We start from the raw sequence: 15729 nt of genomic DNA, 5'->3' as shown, positions 1-15729 counted from the left end.
AAGCTAAGGGGCCGAATGTGCTGTGTAACGGACTTAGTCCCTAATCTTGGAGCTGCCTCACTGCTGTGCTGAGTAAGGTCAAAGCAGCTTGCGGAGATCTAGTATGTGCTGCCAGTTGCTTCCGGAAAAAGGAATGCCTTAGTCTTCAAAAATCTGGGCAATACCGACCTTAAAATGCTGATTCCTAAGTCATTCCTTTAGAAGTGTCTTCTGGTAGCCCTACTGAAAATCAGTGCCCTCTGGGAAGATCAGACATTAGCTCCCCCAACTTAATTCAATGGACAGAGCAAATGAAATAAAAAGTTAACGTTGACAGAGCGTAGAGCAATTTGTCCTGGTCTTATCCGCTTAGGTGAAAACTGTAGTGTAATCATACAGATGCATAACATCAGTGTGCTGGTCTGTGAGCAGTTGCAGTCATCTCTCCAAAAGGTTTCATGTCTTCTAACATGGAGGGTAGAAAAAAACCTCCGGCTATCAGTTCTGCATATGTAAGGGAAAAAAAGTTGTTGTGGCTGAGGAAAGCCAAATCTTAGCTACAGCCACTTAGCCGAGTTCCAGTACAGTTTTGGCCAGAAAGTGTGTTTTGTTCTTAATGAGAAAATTTAAGATCCCAATCATGAACCAAACTTCCTTCCATCATACAGGAGAAGCAGAATCTTCTCTTTTTTCCAGAAGAAAAGATCCAAAGGGAATAGGTAGCAGTCTGTCCTACCAGAAGGCTCTGATAATATTAGTACCTTACTGTATTTCCTTCTAGTTACACTTGCTTCGTTCCTGAGACCAGATTTTCAACCACGTCAGCACTTAATATGTATCTGAATGGCTTTTAAGGAAGGGAGAACACTGGGGAAGGCTACCTCTTTTTGTGGCATCTAGAAGAGTGTATAGAAACTGTCTTCAGATCTGCGCTAAGACAGAAGTTCAAGTATGGGTGCCCAAAAAAAAAAATCTGAACAAAACTCTGGAAATGAAGATCTGAAGCACTTTTTGACAGCGGTCTAATACAGAGCTACAGACTCAGTGTTAAGAGCAAGTTACTGCATTAAATAACATTTTCTACAGGCGGAACAAGATCTCTTTATACTGGAGTGTGAAGCATTTCTCAATCATAGCCTTATTTCAGTATTTTAAGCTTTATAGGAACTCAAATTCTTTACATTTGGCTTTAATCCATTTGAACTCTTCCGTGCATCACCTTAACCATTTAAAGGCCTTTTCTTGGTAACCATCATCTCTGTCTGCTAAGGGATGTGCGCCTGTATGGATCTCTTTTAGCAGATCTGACTCTCCAGTCACAAAATAACACATGCTGGAGTTCTCTGTAAGTTAAGTGTTAGATTTTAAAAACATCCGTTTCTGTTGCGCAGAATGGCACACTTGCATGTTGTTTCTCCTGTGTGTCGTCTGAAGGAAAGTAAACGTAACAATATGCTACTACTTCAAGTGCAACTGAAATGCAGTACCTGCAAGATCTGCGAGTTGGTTTGTGTTCAGCTACCAACGTGAAAGTGTTGAGGCTAATAGGAGCTTACTGGAACTTTATTTTGGGTTGCTGTCTGTCTGGTCTTCTGGTCATGCACTGGTCAGTTCTTAAAAGCTGGAAATTCAGGCATAAGTTGTACTCCATGTATACCGTGTGAATTCCGTATGATACTTCATGTAGTTGGTGTGTATCACGTTGTCGTTCTATAGTAGTGGAGAGGAAATTTTAAACTTTGTGTATGTATAGCTCGTTTTGCATCCATAGAAGGGCAGTCTTCTAAAATCCTGGTGCTACAGCGACTGTGGAGCTGTATAGCATAAAAGAGCACTAAGCACTAAATTTAAGTGAGGTAGCTTCTTGGCTTGCTAAAAACGTACAGCTGGAGAGCATAAGCTTAGCAGAGCTTTCCCCAAGTCCGAAGCACTTAAAATATCGACCTGGAGAAAACGTTTTTGTTTTGATTCTTTTAAATAGATTTCCAACAAAAAACATACTTCATTAATTTATTACAATACGTATAGATAAATTGGTAAGCTCTAGCTTACAAAGGCTTATTAACTTTTACTGGGAAAGTTGTCTTATCCTTTAACCTCTTGAGTATAATTCCCGTTTCCTCTGAGCCATTTTTATTAGTGTAATTTTGAGCTGTTACAAGCTCTTAGAAGCCCAGCAGTTAACAGTCTGTGTACATTGCACTGTAAAGAATGAAGAATTTTAATAATTCAGGGTAAGAATTTCCTATTATAGCTGTACAGAAGGATTTTTTGGGGGGGGGGGGGGCAGGGGGGCAGAATGTACTGAGCTGCTTGGTGCTCATATTAAACTATGTATGTGGGGATTTTTGCTCTACTGCTCTCTAGTTTTGGACTTGTGGCCTTGTTGTGAACTTTCTAATATTAGAATGTGTATCTTTCTGCTACTGCAAAAGTTACTTTTTGGAATGCTATTGTTAAACAGGATGCTAATCTAAAATCAAATTGATATTAATGAAATATATACTCAAAAGTGACCTATTTTGACTTTTATGTTTTCACAGAACCATTCTCATGATCATTTACTAGATGCTAGTGAATCAAGAAAGCAGCAAGCTAACCAGCACAATTACCGTACCAGGCATGCGTTGGAAGAAACTGCGAGGCCTCCTGAAGACTTAGAAAATGGACACAGTTCCTCAGATGTAAGATTCTCAGTCAGGAGGCGATACTGTAGATTCAGTTTCTATTCTTTCACTTCTTTAAAAATAGATGTTGAGTTAGGTTTTCACATATGCTGTTTATATGCCTTTGGTTTTGGCTTAAAACTAATTGGCAAAAAGGGAGAAACACTGATTTGTAAGAGTATTTTGCAAGGTAAATGTTTTCGATGGTAAATCTTATCTGTATTCATGAGCCTACTCAGTATGAACAAAATGTTTGAATTTTAATAGAGGAGATAGTAAACAGTATTAATTTCAAGATGAAAGACTTGTACGTAAAAAGGCTAGAAATGTAACAAGTTTGAATGCACCACTTTTTTTTATTAATTACACAGTGTTGTGTGATGAACGTAAAACTTACCGCTAAAAGGAGACAACCATTTAATAGAGGGGAAAAAAATTGGCTTCCTGAATGCAAAACGCAAAAAAAACCCCTACCTAACCTGTATATTTATATAACTTAATCACGTTCAGAGCTAACTTTCATACGCACAATTAATAGAAATTGTGTATGAAATAAAAGATGTTATATATGATAGATACCTATTATATAGTTCTCACATAACTTTCTTTAAAAAAAGTTAACAAAAACTGTTCGTGTGTGTAATCTGTATTCTGAAATGCAAATTTTATTCTGCACAAGTTGCTAGAAAAGTCTGGTAAACTTCCTCAAATCTTTCCTTTTAATGCCCGCGTTAAGACTTCTTCCACGTGCCAGTTGGATATAAGAGACTACCTCAGTTCAGTGCAATTCTAAGCAACAGGTTTTTAGTAAGAACCTGCAAGAACATATTTTTTTTTATGCTTTTGTAATTTTTATCCAATAATTAAAGCGCTTTTGCACTTTTTTTTTTTTTTTTTTGCAACGTATAAGCAAATTGCTTTCTACTGGAAAGCAGTGAAGACAATTTAAAGAAGGAAATACTGAGAAAGTTGAAAAATTGTTTATCAAAACTATGAACTTATTCATGCATACATTATGCATGCATGCAGTTATACTAGTTCAGTGAAAGCTGCTTTTTTGTTGTACTGTCAGTATCCCAGACTTGTTGCAAAAAAGGGGTAACATTTGCTGTGGTAGAGATGACCGGAGAAGTGCAACTAGGACATTAAATCTAGATTCTTCTATTCCTTTTGACAGTGTTAAATACATACTCATTTTTCAGGTGTATATCTGTGTAGTGTCTGTGTTGTCTTATTTGGGCGCAGAGGTAACTGCGTACATAAAACTCATTGCAAAAGGTTTCTTTATTACCTTTATACCTAACACTTACGATTCTATCCGATATGCTTTTTTTAAGGTTTTACAATGTGTGAGAGAGTTAGCATTAAAAAAAGACAGATATCAATCATTCTGTTAATGGTAAAGTGCATTTTAACTCGGAGCAGTTACCAAAAATGAAAGACTTGGTTTATAACTTTTTTACACTTTGTCTGTCTGTTCTCAGTCTCTATCATATGACACTATGGTGTGTCATTACATAGGTCAGTTATTTAGCGTGGTGTTTATATGGATCTAAAGGAATTACTAGTTTTCCACTGAAGTCTCGGTATGTTCATGTTCCAAGATACATTCTCTGGAATTGTCACTACTTTGCACCCGTTGTTGTAGGGTTGAAGGATGGTGTAGTTTGGGGGTAGGGGGAAGACGAGGAAGCTTCTGTTTTGTGTGGTTTTTTTGTGTTTTGTTGGATTTTGTTTATTTTCTTTTTTTGTTTTTTTGTGGTTTTGGAAATGAGTTGTTCTATAAGATGTGTCTATAAGATATATCTAAGTTAATTTTCTGGAAGTATACTCTACTGGGCTTCAGGGTTACTGTCAAACTAGTAGATGTTCTACATAAATATTGTAAGTTAGGTTGTTGCTTTTTATTTAAAAATAATTTTGATTGCAGAAACTGAATCAAAATGCTTTTTAACTCTTTAATTTTTAAAATTATTTTTAAAAAACCAAGGTAATCCTTATGTCAACAGTATATTAGCATTCTGATTTTCTAGAGGCTTCATTTGAGATTGGAGAGAGTGTGATGGGATGTGTGTGTGTATACACATACACACAAACACAGACTGATACACCATGAAGTGATCAACAGTATTTTAAAGGAGAGGGGCATAAAGATGAAGCGTCTCTAGGTCATGAGAGCTAAGATTTGCTGGGGCTCTTTCAGCTGTCAGTGTCTGAAAACTTTGCTCGTAAGACATTGAGAGTTGGTCATCTTTTCTAAATATGCACAAGTCTGAGTATGTAGCTAAAGTGAAATCAATAAAAGCATATTTAAGGCTTATCCTGATTTTCGTTTGATAGTAACTGCAAAGATGTGGAAATACTATATATAAAGTTCTGCAAATAATATTTTTAAAAGGTACGATCACCGTTCTCATGGAGTTTCCGAAGCAGACAGGATTCTTTGGGCTGTATGTTAAGAAATGTGGCTCTACACCATGCATCGCTCCAGATGCATTTTCTTTTTTATTTTGCTTTCATTTAAATCAGTCAACTAAATGAAATAATATGCAAATTAAAATAATTTTCAACAGTGCAAAACTTCTAATGCTTTATGTTAATAATGTATACAGAGAGCTGGAAGGCTATTAGTCATATTGTCATGTATTATTATTTTTCTGAGGAAAATGCTACTTTTTTTTTTTTCCCCCTGTTAGGAAGGAGAAGTAGTTGTTGCCAGTGGTGGAACATCAGAAGATGATGAAAGAGCATGGCACAGTGATGGCAGCTCTAGGTAAGTAACAGTATATCTTACAGAAGAAAAAAATCTTACTTTGAATTTTTAAGAACCTTATCTTCTTCTCTGTAAACAGTTAATTAGGAATAATAAACGCTTGTGGGCATTTAGAGGAACAGATGGCAAAGAATTTAAAACTTTCAGGATTTCCTTTTCAGTTGTGTTATTGGCTAACTAAAAGTTAGGAAACATTTCATCTTTGTTTGCCAGCGGAAGTATTTCATGTTGGTTTTTGCGGGAGAGTTATTCTTTGCAGGCACATGCACGTTTCAGGCACGCGATAGCAGATAGCTGTGACTATCAGTCTGAGCTGTGCGAGTGCCTCTGCTGACTCTTGGTTTGCAATTAGAGAGCAAAGATGGAGGCAGCTTTACCCATCCTTAATTTCTTCTTAAAAATAAAGAAGTAAGGTGGATCAGGTGCGACCCGTTGAACCTTAGGTTTTTTTGTTAACTTCCATTTAAAGGTGTTCAAAACCAGGAATCCCGAGAACAATATCCATTCATTGTCAGTGATGCCAGAAGCTGAGCTTCTTACAAAAACCTTAAAATGATTCAGTCTTAGTTTACTACTGCTTAAATTAGAGTATAGGATTTTAGACACTGCTTTCTAACTTTTAAAATATTGTAGTTATCTAGACCATTAACTCCAACAATCTCACCTTAGGTTCTATTATATAAGCTGTGACACTCTGAATTCCTTTTTACGTGTTGTTTCTTAACTTTATTTTTACTTTGGCATTCCGTCCCTAGTGACTATTCCAGTGATTATTCTGACTGGACAGCAGATGCAGGGATCAATCTGCAACCACCAAAGAAAATTCCTAAACTCAAAACAAAGAAAGCTGAAAGTAGTTCAGAGGATGAAGAAGGACCTGAAAAACAAAAGAAGCAAATTAAGAAAGAAAGAAAAAAAGGGAACGAGGAGAAAGACGGACCAACATCATCACCAAAGAAGAGGAAACCCAAAGAGAGAAAACAGAAGGTATCAAGATGTACTTTGCAGATCACTGGATGCGTATTTGTACTGTCATAAAAGGAATCAAATGACGGATTCAGTTATGTGTACAATTTAATATTATCTAATTTGCAAACACATCTTGACTTTTACAAGTAATTAATGTTAATGATAATTACTGCCTCTTGTAAGTCAAATGATGGATTGCTGTAATGACATCCTTTCTAAATTTGAGGCGTTTCACTTTAAGGAACATTTTAAATATCCTTAACACCATATTATTTCAGACCAGAAACTTCCTTTCTACAGGTATATTGAGTGTTGATGTAACGTGTGTCTGTATCTTTTCAGCTGAACATCTCAGCTGAACAGTTAATTACAATTTATTTTAGGTTTGCACAACCATATGATTTCTTTTACGAATTCCATGGTGTAGGCTGCTTGCACTGTGCTTATCACAACATCAAGAGGAATTTCACTTGATCAGGCTTTTATTATTATTTGATTGACTTTTACTTGTTTTCTAACGTAGTCACGCCATTCCTGTTTGGTGCACTGTGTGAAAATTTTCAGTGGCTTTTGTTGTTCTTGGTGGTTTTTTTGTGCAGTAGATGTTAGATGCAGTAAACTTGATTTCTTCATTCTTTCTTCACAGAGACCAGATACGATCGATATATTTGGTAGATGCTAATGGCTTTCACAAGCTTATAGCTTTGATTTTTACAATATCTAAGGAAACCAACTGCATCAGCTAAGCAACTAAATAACTGTTATTTATAAAATTAGGAGTTCTCACCATTCCTTAGAATGACCATTTCAGCGTTTTGTCCCACATTAGAAGGTTTTGTCCCTACCTTCTACCACATTGGAGAAGGTAGGCTGATAAAAAGAGCTGTTTTAAGATGCAGGTTGGTGTAGTATGGGCTGTAATGCGAATCTTTGCTAAGAAGTGCAGGGTGTTAGGTGGCAATTTTTACACTTTGATTAGGCTAATTTGTGTTTTTGGGGTGCAGTCATTGGTTGTAATGCAGTTGTTAATAATATCTTGGTATTTATATGGCCTGAAATCATAAAAAGCTATTAAGTGGGGAAAACTGTGTGGGGTTTTTTTTGTTGTTGTTGTTGTTGTTTTTTAATGGGTGAAGCCTTTAGTTTAGCCTTTATTATAATAGATAAGACTGGATGACTGCCTAATATTTCCACTTAAATAAAGGCTGAACTGTATGAAGGCTTACATCCGTTTTGATCCCAGTTATCTGGATGTAGGAGGTCTTTGATTCCAAAAACATCTTGACTTAGTATATTTCGGATTTTTAATGATCTAGAATTCTAGCATTCTAGAATGAGAAGAATATGCTAGGTTGGCAGGAGTATCATAAGATTATCTCTCTATCCCCCTTCCCCTAGATAGGATTACTTATACCTGTCATTCCTGATAGGTGCTTGTCTTGGAAGTCTCCTGTGGTAGAGGTTCTGCTGCCTTACTGGGAGGGTTATTCAGAGAGCTCATTGTCCTGACTGGTAACAAGTTCTTCCTGTTTTCTGAAACTGAATCCAAATTAGGTCTTACTGAGGAAAGAGGTCTTCAGAGTCTCCATAGGCAGGCACACAGAATATTGGGAATTAAGGAGCAGAGGAAGAACATCATCCTTCTCTGTAAACGCATAGACTGCCCAGATCTTGAAGAGTGCTTATATTTCTAATTCTTCTCCACCGAAAATCGATCAAAAACAGGATATAAAAGTGAAGAAGGGCGGGAGAAGATCAAAGGGTACAGGGAGTTCTTCTGCATGGGGACAGACAGAACAGACCAACTTTCTTGCTTAGAAGAGAGATTTTGGGATGAGGGGGGAGTATGATAAAAAGTTTTTATAAAACTACGAATGGTTTAGAAATGGTTAAATACAGAATCATTTCTTTTGTTACTCTGGCACTGTGAGACATCCAAGGACATTGAGACATCAAGCTCAAAAAAAGAATCACCACCCCAAAACAAACAAACAAAAAACTCAAAAAACCCAAACCAGCTGAACATGGAATCACGTTGTAAAACTAGATGCTAAAGAGTGTCGTAAGGTTTTGGAAATGAGACAAATTCACTGGGACTAGTCTCTTCCTGATTAAATGGAAGGGTCTAAGTTCAGGCTTGACTTCAGGAGGGCCTTAAATTGATGATTAATGTGAAGTTGTGGAGAGGTTCTCTTTTGATGCTTTAAAGTCCCACAACAGATTATACTGCCTATGCCAGTTGGTAATGCAGATGTACACATGCATATTAAAGTAGCCAGATTCTTACTGCAGTCCAGGCCCTTTCCACGTGCTTTACCTCTGTTTGTGTTCATTAATCTCCTCCTGCTCGTTTTGCAGGGCTTCTTAATTGGGAGCAGCTGCCTAGTTGTAGTGTCTTGTGGGCCCAGCTAACTTTGCAAGTTGGCCTTTTGGTTTCCACAGCTTGGCATTGCCTTATATTGTTTGGCCCTTCTGGTGTTGGAACCCATCACGTAGTGTAGCTTAACACCTGGACTAAGGAGAAAGAACCCTTTTTCTGGCTTGAAATATATCAACTTGTAGGTTAGATCCAGCCTGATGAAAAATGATTTTTGGTTCTCCTAAGTTGTTTGTTTATTGATTGATTGTCATCTGTGAGGGATGGTGATTTGAGACATACCTTTAACAAGGACAAATGATAAGAAGGGTAACTGTTCAATCTGTTTTGTGTGCCTCCTGAATTTTATTTCTGAATGCAAAATTGTGATTATAGGACTGTTTCAGTACAAAAAAGGTTCAAATTAAAGTCTGCATGCCACTTTTGAGTTCAGATTTAGCAATTTTTATTGCCTTTTAAAGTCTTTGTGCAATTGGTTAAAGAGCATGGCCTGTTTCAGTTCTATCTTTTGGGGCATCAGCCATGTTGTTAATGGAGCCTTTACAAATACAGGCTTCATGTGTTGCAAGAGGTTGTAAAAAAGAGAAAAAAACTTTTAAAAAGTTCTTCAGAAAATTAACTTTTTTTTGTTTTTGTATTATTGAAAGTTGTTAAGGAAGACTTATCTTTATGTTTATGATACTTTCCTTTTTACATTAAAACATCTTTAAGAAATAGCAATTGCTTTTAACAGAGTACTCACCAAAACGTGACACTTCCACAAATGATAGTTTTATTCACTTTTTTTCTGTACCTTTTCTTCAGAGGCTGGCTGTAGGAGTTTTGGCAGAAAATGGTTTGACGCTGGAAGAGTGGCTGCCTTCAGCATGGATTACAGATACTGTTCCTCGTCGGTGCCCGTTTGTACCACAGATGGGGGATGAGGTATTGTATTTTTTCCTCCCTATTCTCGCTTCTTTTAGCGTGTTCTGACCTTTTTTTAAGTTTCATCCACATACTTTTTGCAGAGGTTTAATATCATTTATCATCAGAATATTTTGAATTGCTTTTACAACGTCCTTTGATCAAGCCAGTTTTACTTTCATTTTAAACAGGAATTTTTCTCAGCACTCCCATTAGTCTTTTCCATCCTTTAAAGATTCTGCACATAGTGCTGTATCTGACTGGTTTTTTTTTTCCCTATGCTGTTACAGGAATCTTCCTTACTGTGCTGTGTTCAGTGTTACTTTCCCTATAATATGCTTATGCAAACTGTTAATCATGAGATGCTTTATCTAGTGAAATGAATCCTTTCTTTTAGGGGATCTTGTATGCTGAAGAATATGTAAGAAGTCTAATAAAAATTTAGGTATTATTTGAAAGACTTCTCTTTGGGACTTGAAGTAAAATCCTGGAATTAAACCTTATATTTTTAGAAGAATGTGGAGGAAATGGTATTTTTAAAAACCTCATTTATTCTGAAGAGAAACTCTTTTCTTTTCACTTACATTTCTGACTTCAGAAAACTTCTGTTATTTTCTTGACGCACAGAACCACAAGATAAGTGTGTCTATATTTATTATATGCCAGCCAAACGTGGTACAAAAGTCTCACAATAAAGTGGCAAGAGGACACACAGCAGTCGCTGCTTTTGAATGTATAAAATATGGACAGTACAGTGAATTTCATGAATAAGTAATATCAGATAGAAGACAGTCTTGAAAAGCAGAGTCTATGCATGTTTCCTAAATTCCCTCAAGTTAAAATAAAAGGGAATAGTTGTCTTATGCTGTAACGTGTAATTTGTTGGCTCTTCAGGGAGCTGTGCGTTTCAGAGGTACCAAGCAGAGTTTTTCGATACCTCACATCCTCAGAATGCAGTTAGAGGAATACCTGACTTGGTGACAAAGTTGATTAAAGATGCATCTGCTCCTGAGGTGCAGATGTTTGTAGGTGTCACTGTAGAAACTGTGTCGGGAGCAGTGGTTGCACGTGCAGGCAGTTTTGCTTTTGTTTTTACTACGTTACTTCACTGATCCCATTCACAGCATAGCTACACAAAAATTGCGCTGACCTCCCTAGCGAGGGAGGGCAGTAACATTTCAAGTCAGTGTTGCAACTGGATAAAATGTTTGTGTAATTATACCCTCCAGCAAGCATGTTCTGGAGGCTGTGCTGTTCACAATATCAAGGGCAAATGAACATGTTGAGTCCCTGATACCGTGTGAGTATTGTGAAGCAGGCAAGGATTTATCTGTACCTTACTACCCAGGATCATATCCTTTAAAATCTTAGTAAGATTAACTCCCGTGTTTGGGCTGGCACCCATTGAATAACTTGTGTGCCACGTACAAGTAGGCTGCGATCGTTTAAGTAGGCTGCGATCTTTTGCTGGAAAAAAGCTTCATATCGGTAAACAGGAAATTTTCTGTCCTATACCTAGAAAGCAGGCGTGGTTGCACCAGTAAAGTACATTTATAATCAAGCTGCTTAGTCCAAAACCCCGTTGCTGATGACTTGCCCTTCCCAGATTTGTTTGAGATGCCATAAGCTGTTCATCTCGAAAAAGCTGCTTTTGAGATCCACAGAGGTAAAAGATATGCTGAAGTAGAGGAATATGATGAGAGAAGAGATCTCATGTGGCCTTTGAACATTTCGGTGGAATGGTTAATATGTTCTACAAGATTTGGGAGGAGAGAGATATTTCAGACTTCTTTTCTTACCGCTGTGCAAACAGTAGGGAAACAGCAGTAGTCCTATAGTTGTACATGGTGTGTAAGAATAACACACAGCCACCATTCTTCCCTTTCTGATTACTGACATTTACAGCCCTTTGTGTCTTGAGGAGCAGTGGAATCAGACCAAAGAGACGAGACTGCCATTTGCATGCATGCTTGTCCAAAGAGAGTAAACATGCATTGTAGTGTTTTGCAGTTAACATAGTAAAGAATACTTAGTCTGAGTACTACAGCAAATTGCGCAGAAGCAGAAATTTACCAATATTAAAAATACAATTTCCTGGAAAAAGACATTGGTTCTTTTTCCCCAGGTATTCTTGCAATTAGTTGTTCTGAAGGAAGGTGCAGTGCTTGTAGCCGCTTACAAAATAAAACTATTTCACTTTTGTAAAGAGTGGATTTAATTTAGGAAGATGTTTAGCAGGAGCGGTCAGTAAATATAGAAGGAATTGTAGCCCATGCAACTAAACTGAGGTTTTTGTCTTCATCTATTTGAAGATGTGTTTTTATGGGAAAGAATTGCCACGATGTTGAAAGTGGAATTTAAATTGATACTGTTCTAGATCTGTCGTTCAGTAGCCTCTTTTCCTTTTTCTGTCAGTTAGATTGTTAAAGTATATAGTAGATTCTCACAGCTTTCATGCCTTTTGTAACTACTTTGCCCTTTCTTCCTAGGAGGATATTGTGTGTGTCAAATACTCTGGAAAAAGAGTTTAAAATTTTTGGCTGTAGAGTCTTTTTCCATTTTAAAAAATTGCTACATGACATTAAGAAAGTTCAATAACTGTAAATATAGAAACTTGGGAGATGCTTTTTTTTTTTTTTTTTTTTTAATAGCGTTGCAAGAATTTGCAAAGCTTGTGGAAAGACAAACATTAGTGGATTTATTTATATAAATTTATTCTAAAACTGTCCACCATTTAATTTTTGAGGGCCTGTGATTTAAGCAGAAAAAACAAAGAGCAAAAATGCAATGGTAAAAGAGAGTAAGTGCATTGTATGGCAACAATATGCTGGCAGTCTGACTCCTCAGAGTTTTGGTTAGCTAACTGTTACATTTCACTCTTAGGTCTACTATTTCCGACAAGGTCATGAGGCATATGTTGTGATGGCAAAGAAGAACAAAATATATAGTATTAACCCCAAAAAACAACCATGGCATAAAATGGAGTTACGGGTATGACTTTTTTGTGTTTTGTTTGGTGGCTTGATATTTAAAAAAATTTGGAAACTAAATGGAAGAAGATTCTTGATAGCGATGCTTTTAACATTATACTCTTAAAATATTAAGATGTATTTAAGGGGGAAAAGTTAACTAATAGTCAAAGGAATTCAGACATTAAGCTGTATGTTTTCTTCGATCTGATGAGCAAGTATCAGTATAACACTGTATTTGATTAATACTATATTTATAACTCACAGCGAACTGTTTTTAAAGGTGTCATGTTGGAAAACAGTTTCTTGGTTTGAAAAAATAAATTGGTTTTGGCATGGTCTGATGGAAGTCTAATGTTCTCAGTACACTAATACTTTCGTGTTCCAGAGAGTAATCGTCTTAACTTCAGCAGTGCTGCATAACATTTTGTTTGTTTCAGGAGCAAGAGCTGATGAAAATAGTTGGCATTAAGTATGAAGTGGGTTTGCCAACTCTCTGCTGTCTTAAACTAGCTTTTCTTGACCCAGATACGGGTAAACTGACTGGAGGATCATTCACCATGAAGTAAGGGAAGCACTATTGTATTCAAATTGAGAGAGGATTTTTGTAATTTTTGTAATTTAAAGATACCAGTAATGAGGTGTCTTAAGTTTTTACTTTTCAAGTGTTGTATTCAAGGGTGTTAAATCAATAATATAATTATTAAATTATCTTTTCTGGATGCTTTTGCTATTTTAACACTTACTAGTCCTGTCCTCTGTTGTAATTAGGTACCACGATATGCCTGATGTCATAGATTTCCTAGTCTTGAGGCAGCAGTTTGATGATGCAAAACACAGGCGATGGAATATAGGTATGTGATGAGATTTAAAAAAAGAAAAAAAAAAGTCCCTATTTTCATGATAACTTACTGCAAAATTGGGTTGTGGTGGTAAATGAATCTGAAATACTGTGCTGGAATTGGAGGAAAAGCTCTACCCATACTTAGATACGGAGTCTCACTTTGCCTTTAAACTGAAGCTTACGAGCAAGCAAACAAAGTATCCATGGTGGTTTGTAAAAGAAAATGAGTGCAAAGAAAATCTATTATATGATTGTAGGGAGGAATTAAGAATATACTTTTTTTAAAATATGGTGTTTACTGGCAACTGATGGTTTATTGTATTCTATGTATTGCTTGCCTCTCTTGTTTAATTTGAAGGGCCTTTTATGACTAGATCGCTGCTACAAAAAATGTCTTTAATTTCTTCAGACCTGCTCGTTTGTGGAAATACAGAATCATCTTTTCAGCCATTTGAAATTTATGAGCCCTAGGTTGCATAAAGAATATGCCCTTCCCATCTCTTACCACTCATTTGAATTGCTTTCTCAGCTCCATCTGGTGTAGTGTCATTAAAGTGTATATAATTATAATTTAGTACTGCGTGATAGGGGCATATTGTCGGTTTGTTCTCTTTCTCTGCATAGTTATTGCAAAGTATTGGAGGCATGTCCTGCAGTTGGATCTATTTCCTAGTCATCTTTTCTGTGCAATGGAAAAGACCACCTTTTAACAATGAACTCTTAGGAGGGGAAGTGAAAGCTTCATTGTAACAAAATTATTCTCTAAATTTTTTTTCATGAGATAAGTACGTATGTTCTCATTTCTAAGAACAGCCTGAGATGGACTGTGAAACTTAAACAAGTATTACTGACTCTTCAGAGTTCAGAATGGTTAGCCACTGTTTCCCCTAAGACAGAAGTCTGTTTGATACCATATTTATAAACATATTGGCACTTCTAAGTCCTCTCTAGTATCTCGGTATATTCTGTGAAGTGACATGCTCTGCAAGTGAAATATTGATAGTCTCCCATTTTAAGCTAGGTCTCAATGTTACACGTTTTTGTAAACTTGCAGTGATTACTTTATAAGCTCGGTTCCTGTTCCTCAATTCCTGATTGAATTCTTCAGTTCAGGAGCTGTGGTTAGCATCTAACAGAGCTGACTTGGTAGCATTTTTCTATCTTTTTTTATCTTAACGTTTCAAACAAAGCATTGTGTAGGACAACAGAGGATTTCAGCCTAACATCATGTTGGTGTATCTCATTATTTTATCAGTTGTTCCTGAGCAGGCATATCTTTCCACAAATACTCTGCCACCTTAGTCTGGCCATTTCCTTTCTGAAGGTATATCCTATCTCCTGAGTTCACTGAAGCTAAGTAAACTGAGTAAGCGGCTCAGCTGGATGTTAAAAGCTTTTTATATTTCCTATCAGATATGTTTGCCAGGAAAGATGGATTGATCACCTGTCCTTTGCATGTCATTATATCCTTCATTAACTCAGGATGTGTGCCTAAACTACATGTGTATAAATTATATAACACCATATTAATAATTTCCAAATATGAGATATTTCATATCTCATATTTTTCATGATCTTGCCTGAAAAGACCCTTGGTTTTCGACTCCATATACAATGGGGTAACGATTCGAGGCTTGCAGATCTGTACAAATAAACCTGATTTCTCCTTTAAAGGTCATTTTAGTTTAAAGATCTGTTGAGAGACAAGCTTAGTCAGCATCTACCAAGCCCTCACTATGCCTTGCTGTTTTTCTTGCTGTTTATGTTTTCTTGCTGTGGTGGTCTTCTCTGCCTACCACCCCATATACGTGCTTGCCCACGAGCATAAATGCAGCAGTGGAAGGGTGACCGCTACACCTCATATGTGAACAGCCTAGCCTGAAGTCGTGTCAGAAATCCAGGAAGTATGGAGGGGCTTGACAGTGTCACTCTTCCTACTCTTAATGCTAGTAGGAGCACAGATGGCATCTCCATTCTGGGCTGGAAGCATACTTCCAGAAACTTGGAGGTGTGGAAAGAATCAGAGCTACACAGCAAGGTATTGAGAGCCAGAGCCTTTTATCAAGCCTTCAGTGTAAATAAGGCAAGTTTCAGGCCAGTAGCTTGTAACGCTGACAGCTGTGTGTAAAAGCTCATTCTACAGTTCCACTTCTCAGTAGTGGAAATAGTGGTAAGATGTGATTTCTCCTTTTGTGAAACCACATGAAATGCTGAAGTAGAGGTGGTGGTAGAGGCACTGCTGTTAAAAC

General features: G+C 36.9%; 1 protein-coding gene across 6 annotated transcripts in view; it reads left to right on the top strand.

Moving 5' to 3' along the window:
- PHIP (pleckstrin homology domain interacting protein) overlaps positions 1–15729 on the top strand; it is a 114965-nt gene that overhangs the window by 75463 nt on the left and 23773 nt on the right. For all 6 annotated transcript variants that reach the window (XM_068937597.1, XM_068937595.1, XM_068937594.1 and 3 more), the window contains 7 exons: positions 2523–2663; positions 5342–5418; positions 6174–6405; positions 9569–9688; positions 12551–12658; positions 13077–13201; positions 13408–13490. In XM_068937597.1, coding sequence (XP_068793698.1) covers positions 2523–2663; positions 5342–5418; positions 6174–6405; positions 9569–9688; positions 12551–12658; positions 13077–13201; positions 13408–13490 — 886 coding nt within the window. The remainder of the gene's footprint in view (positions 1–2522; positions 2664–5341; positions 5419–6173; positions 6406–9568; positions 9689–12550; positions 12659–13076; positions 13202–13407; positions 13491–15729) is intronic.

Source organism: Struthio camelus, chromosome 3 (genome assembly GCF_040807025.1).
Source record: "Struthio camelus isolate bStrCam1 chromosome 3, bStrCam1.hap1, whole genome shotgun sequence".
NCBI lineage: Eukaryota > Metazoa > Chordata > Aves > Struthioniformes > Struthionidae > Struthio > Struthio camelus.
This window is presented reverse-complemented; position numbering and strand designations above follow the sequence as displayed.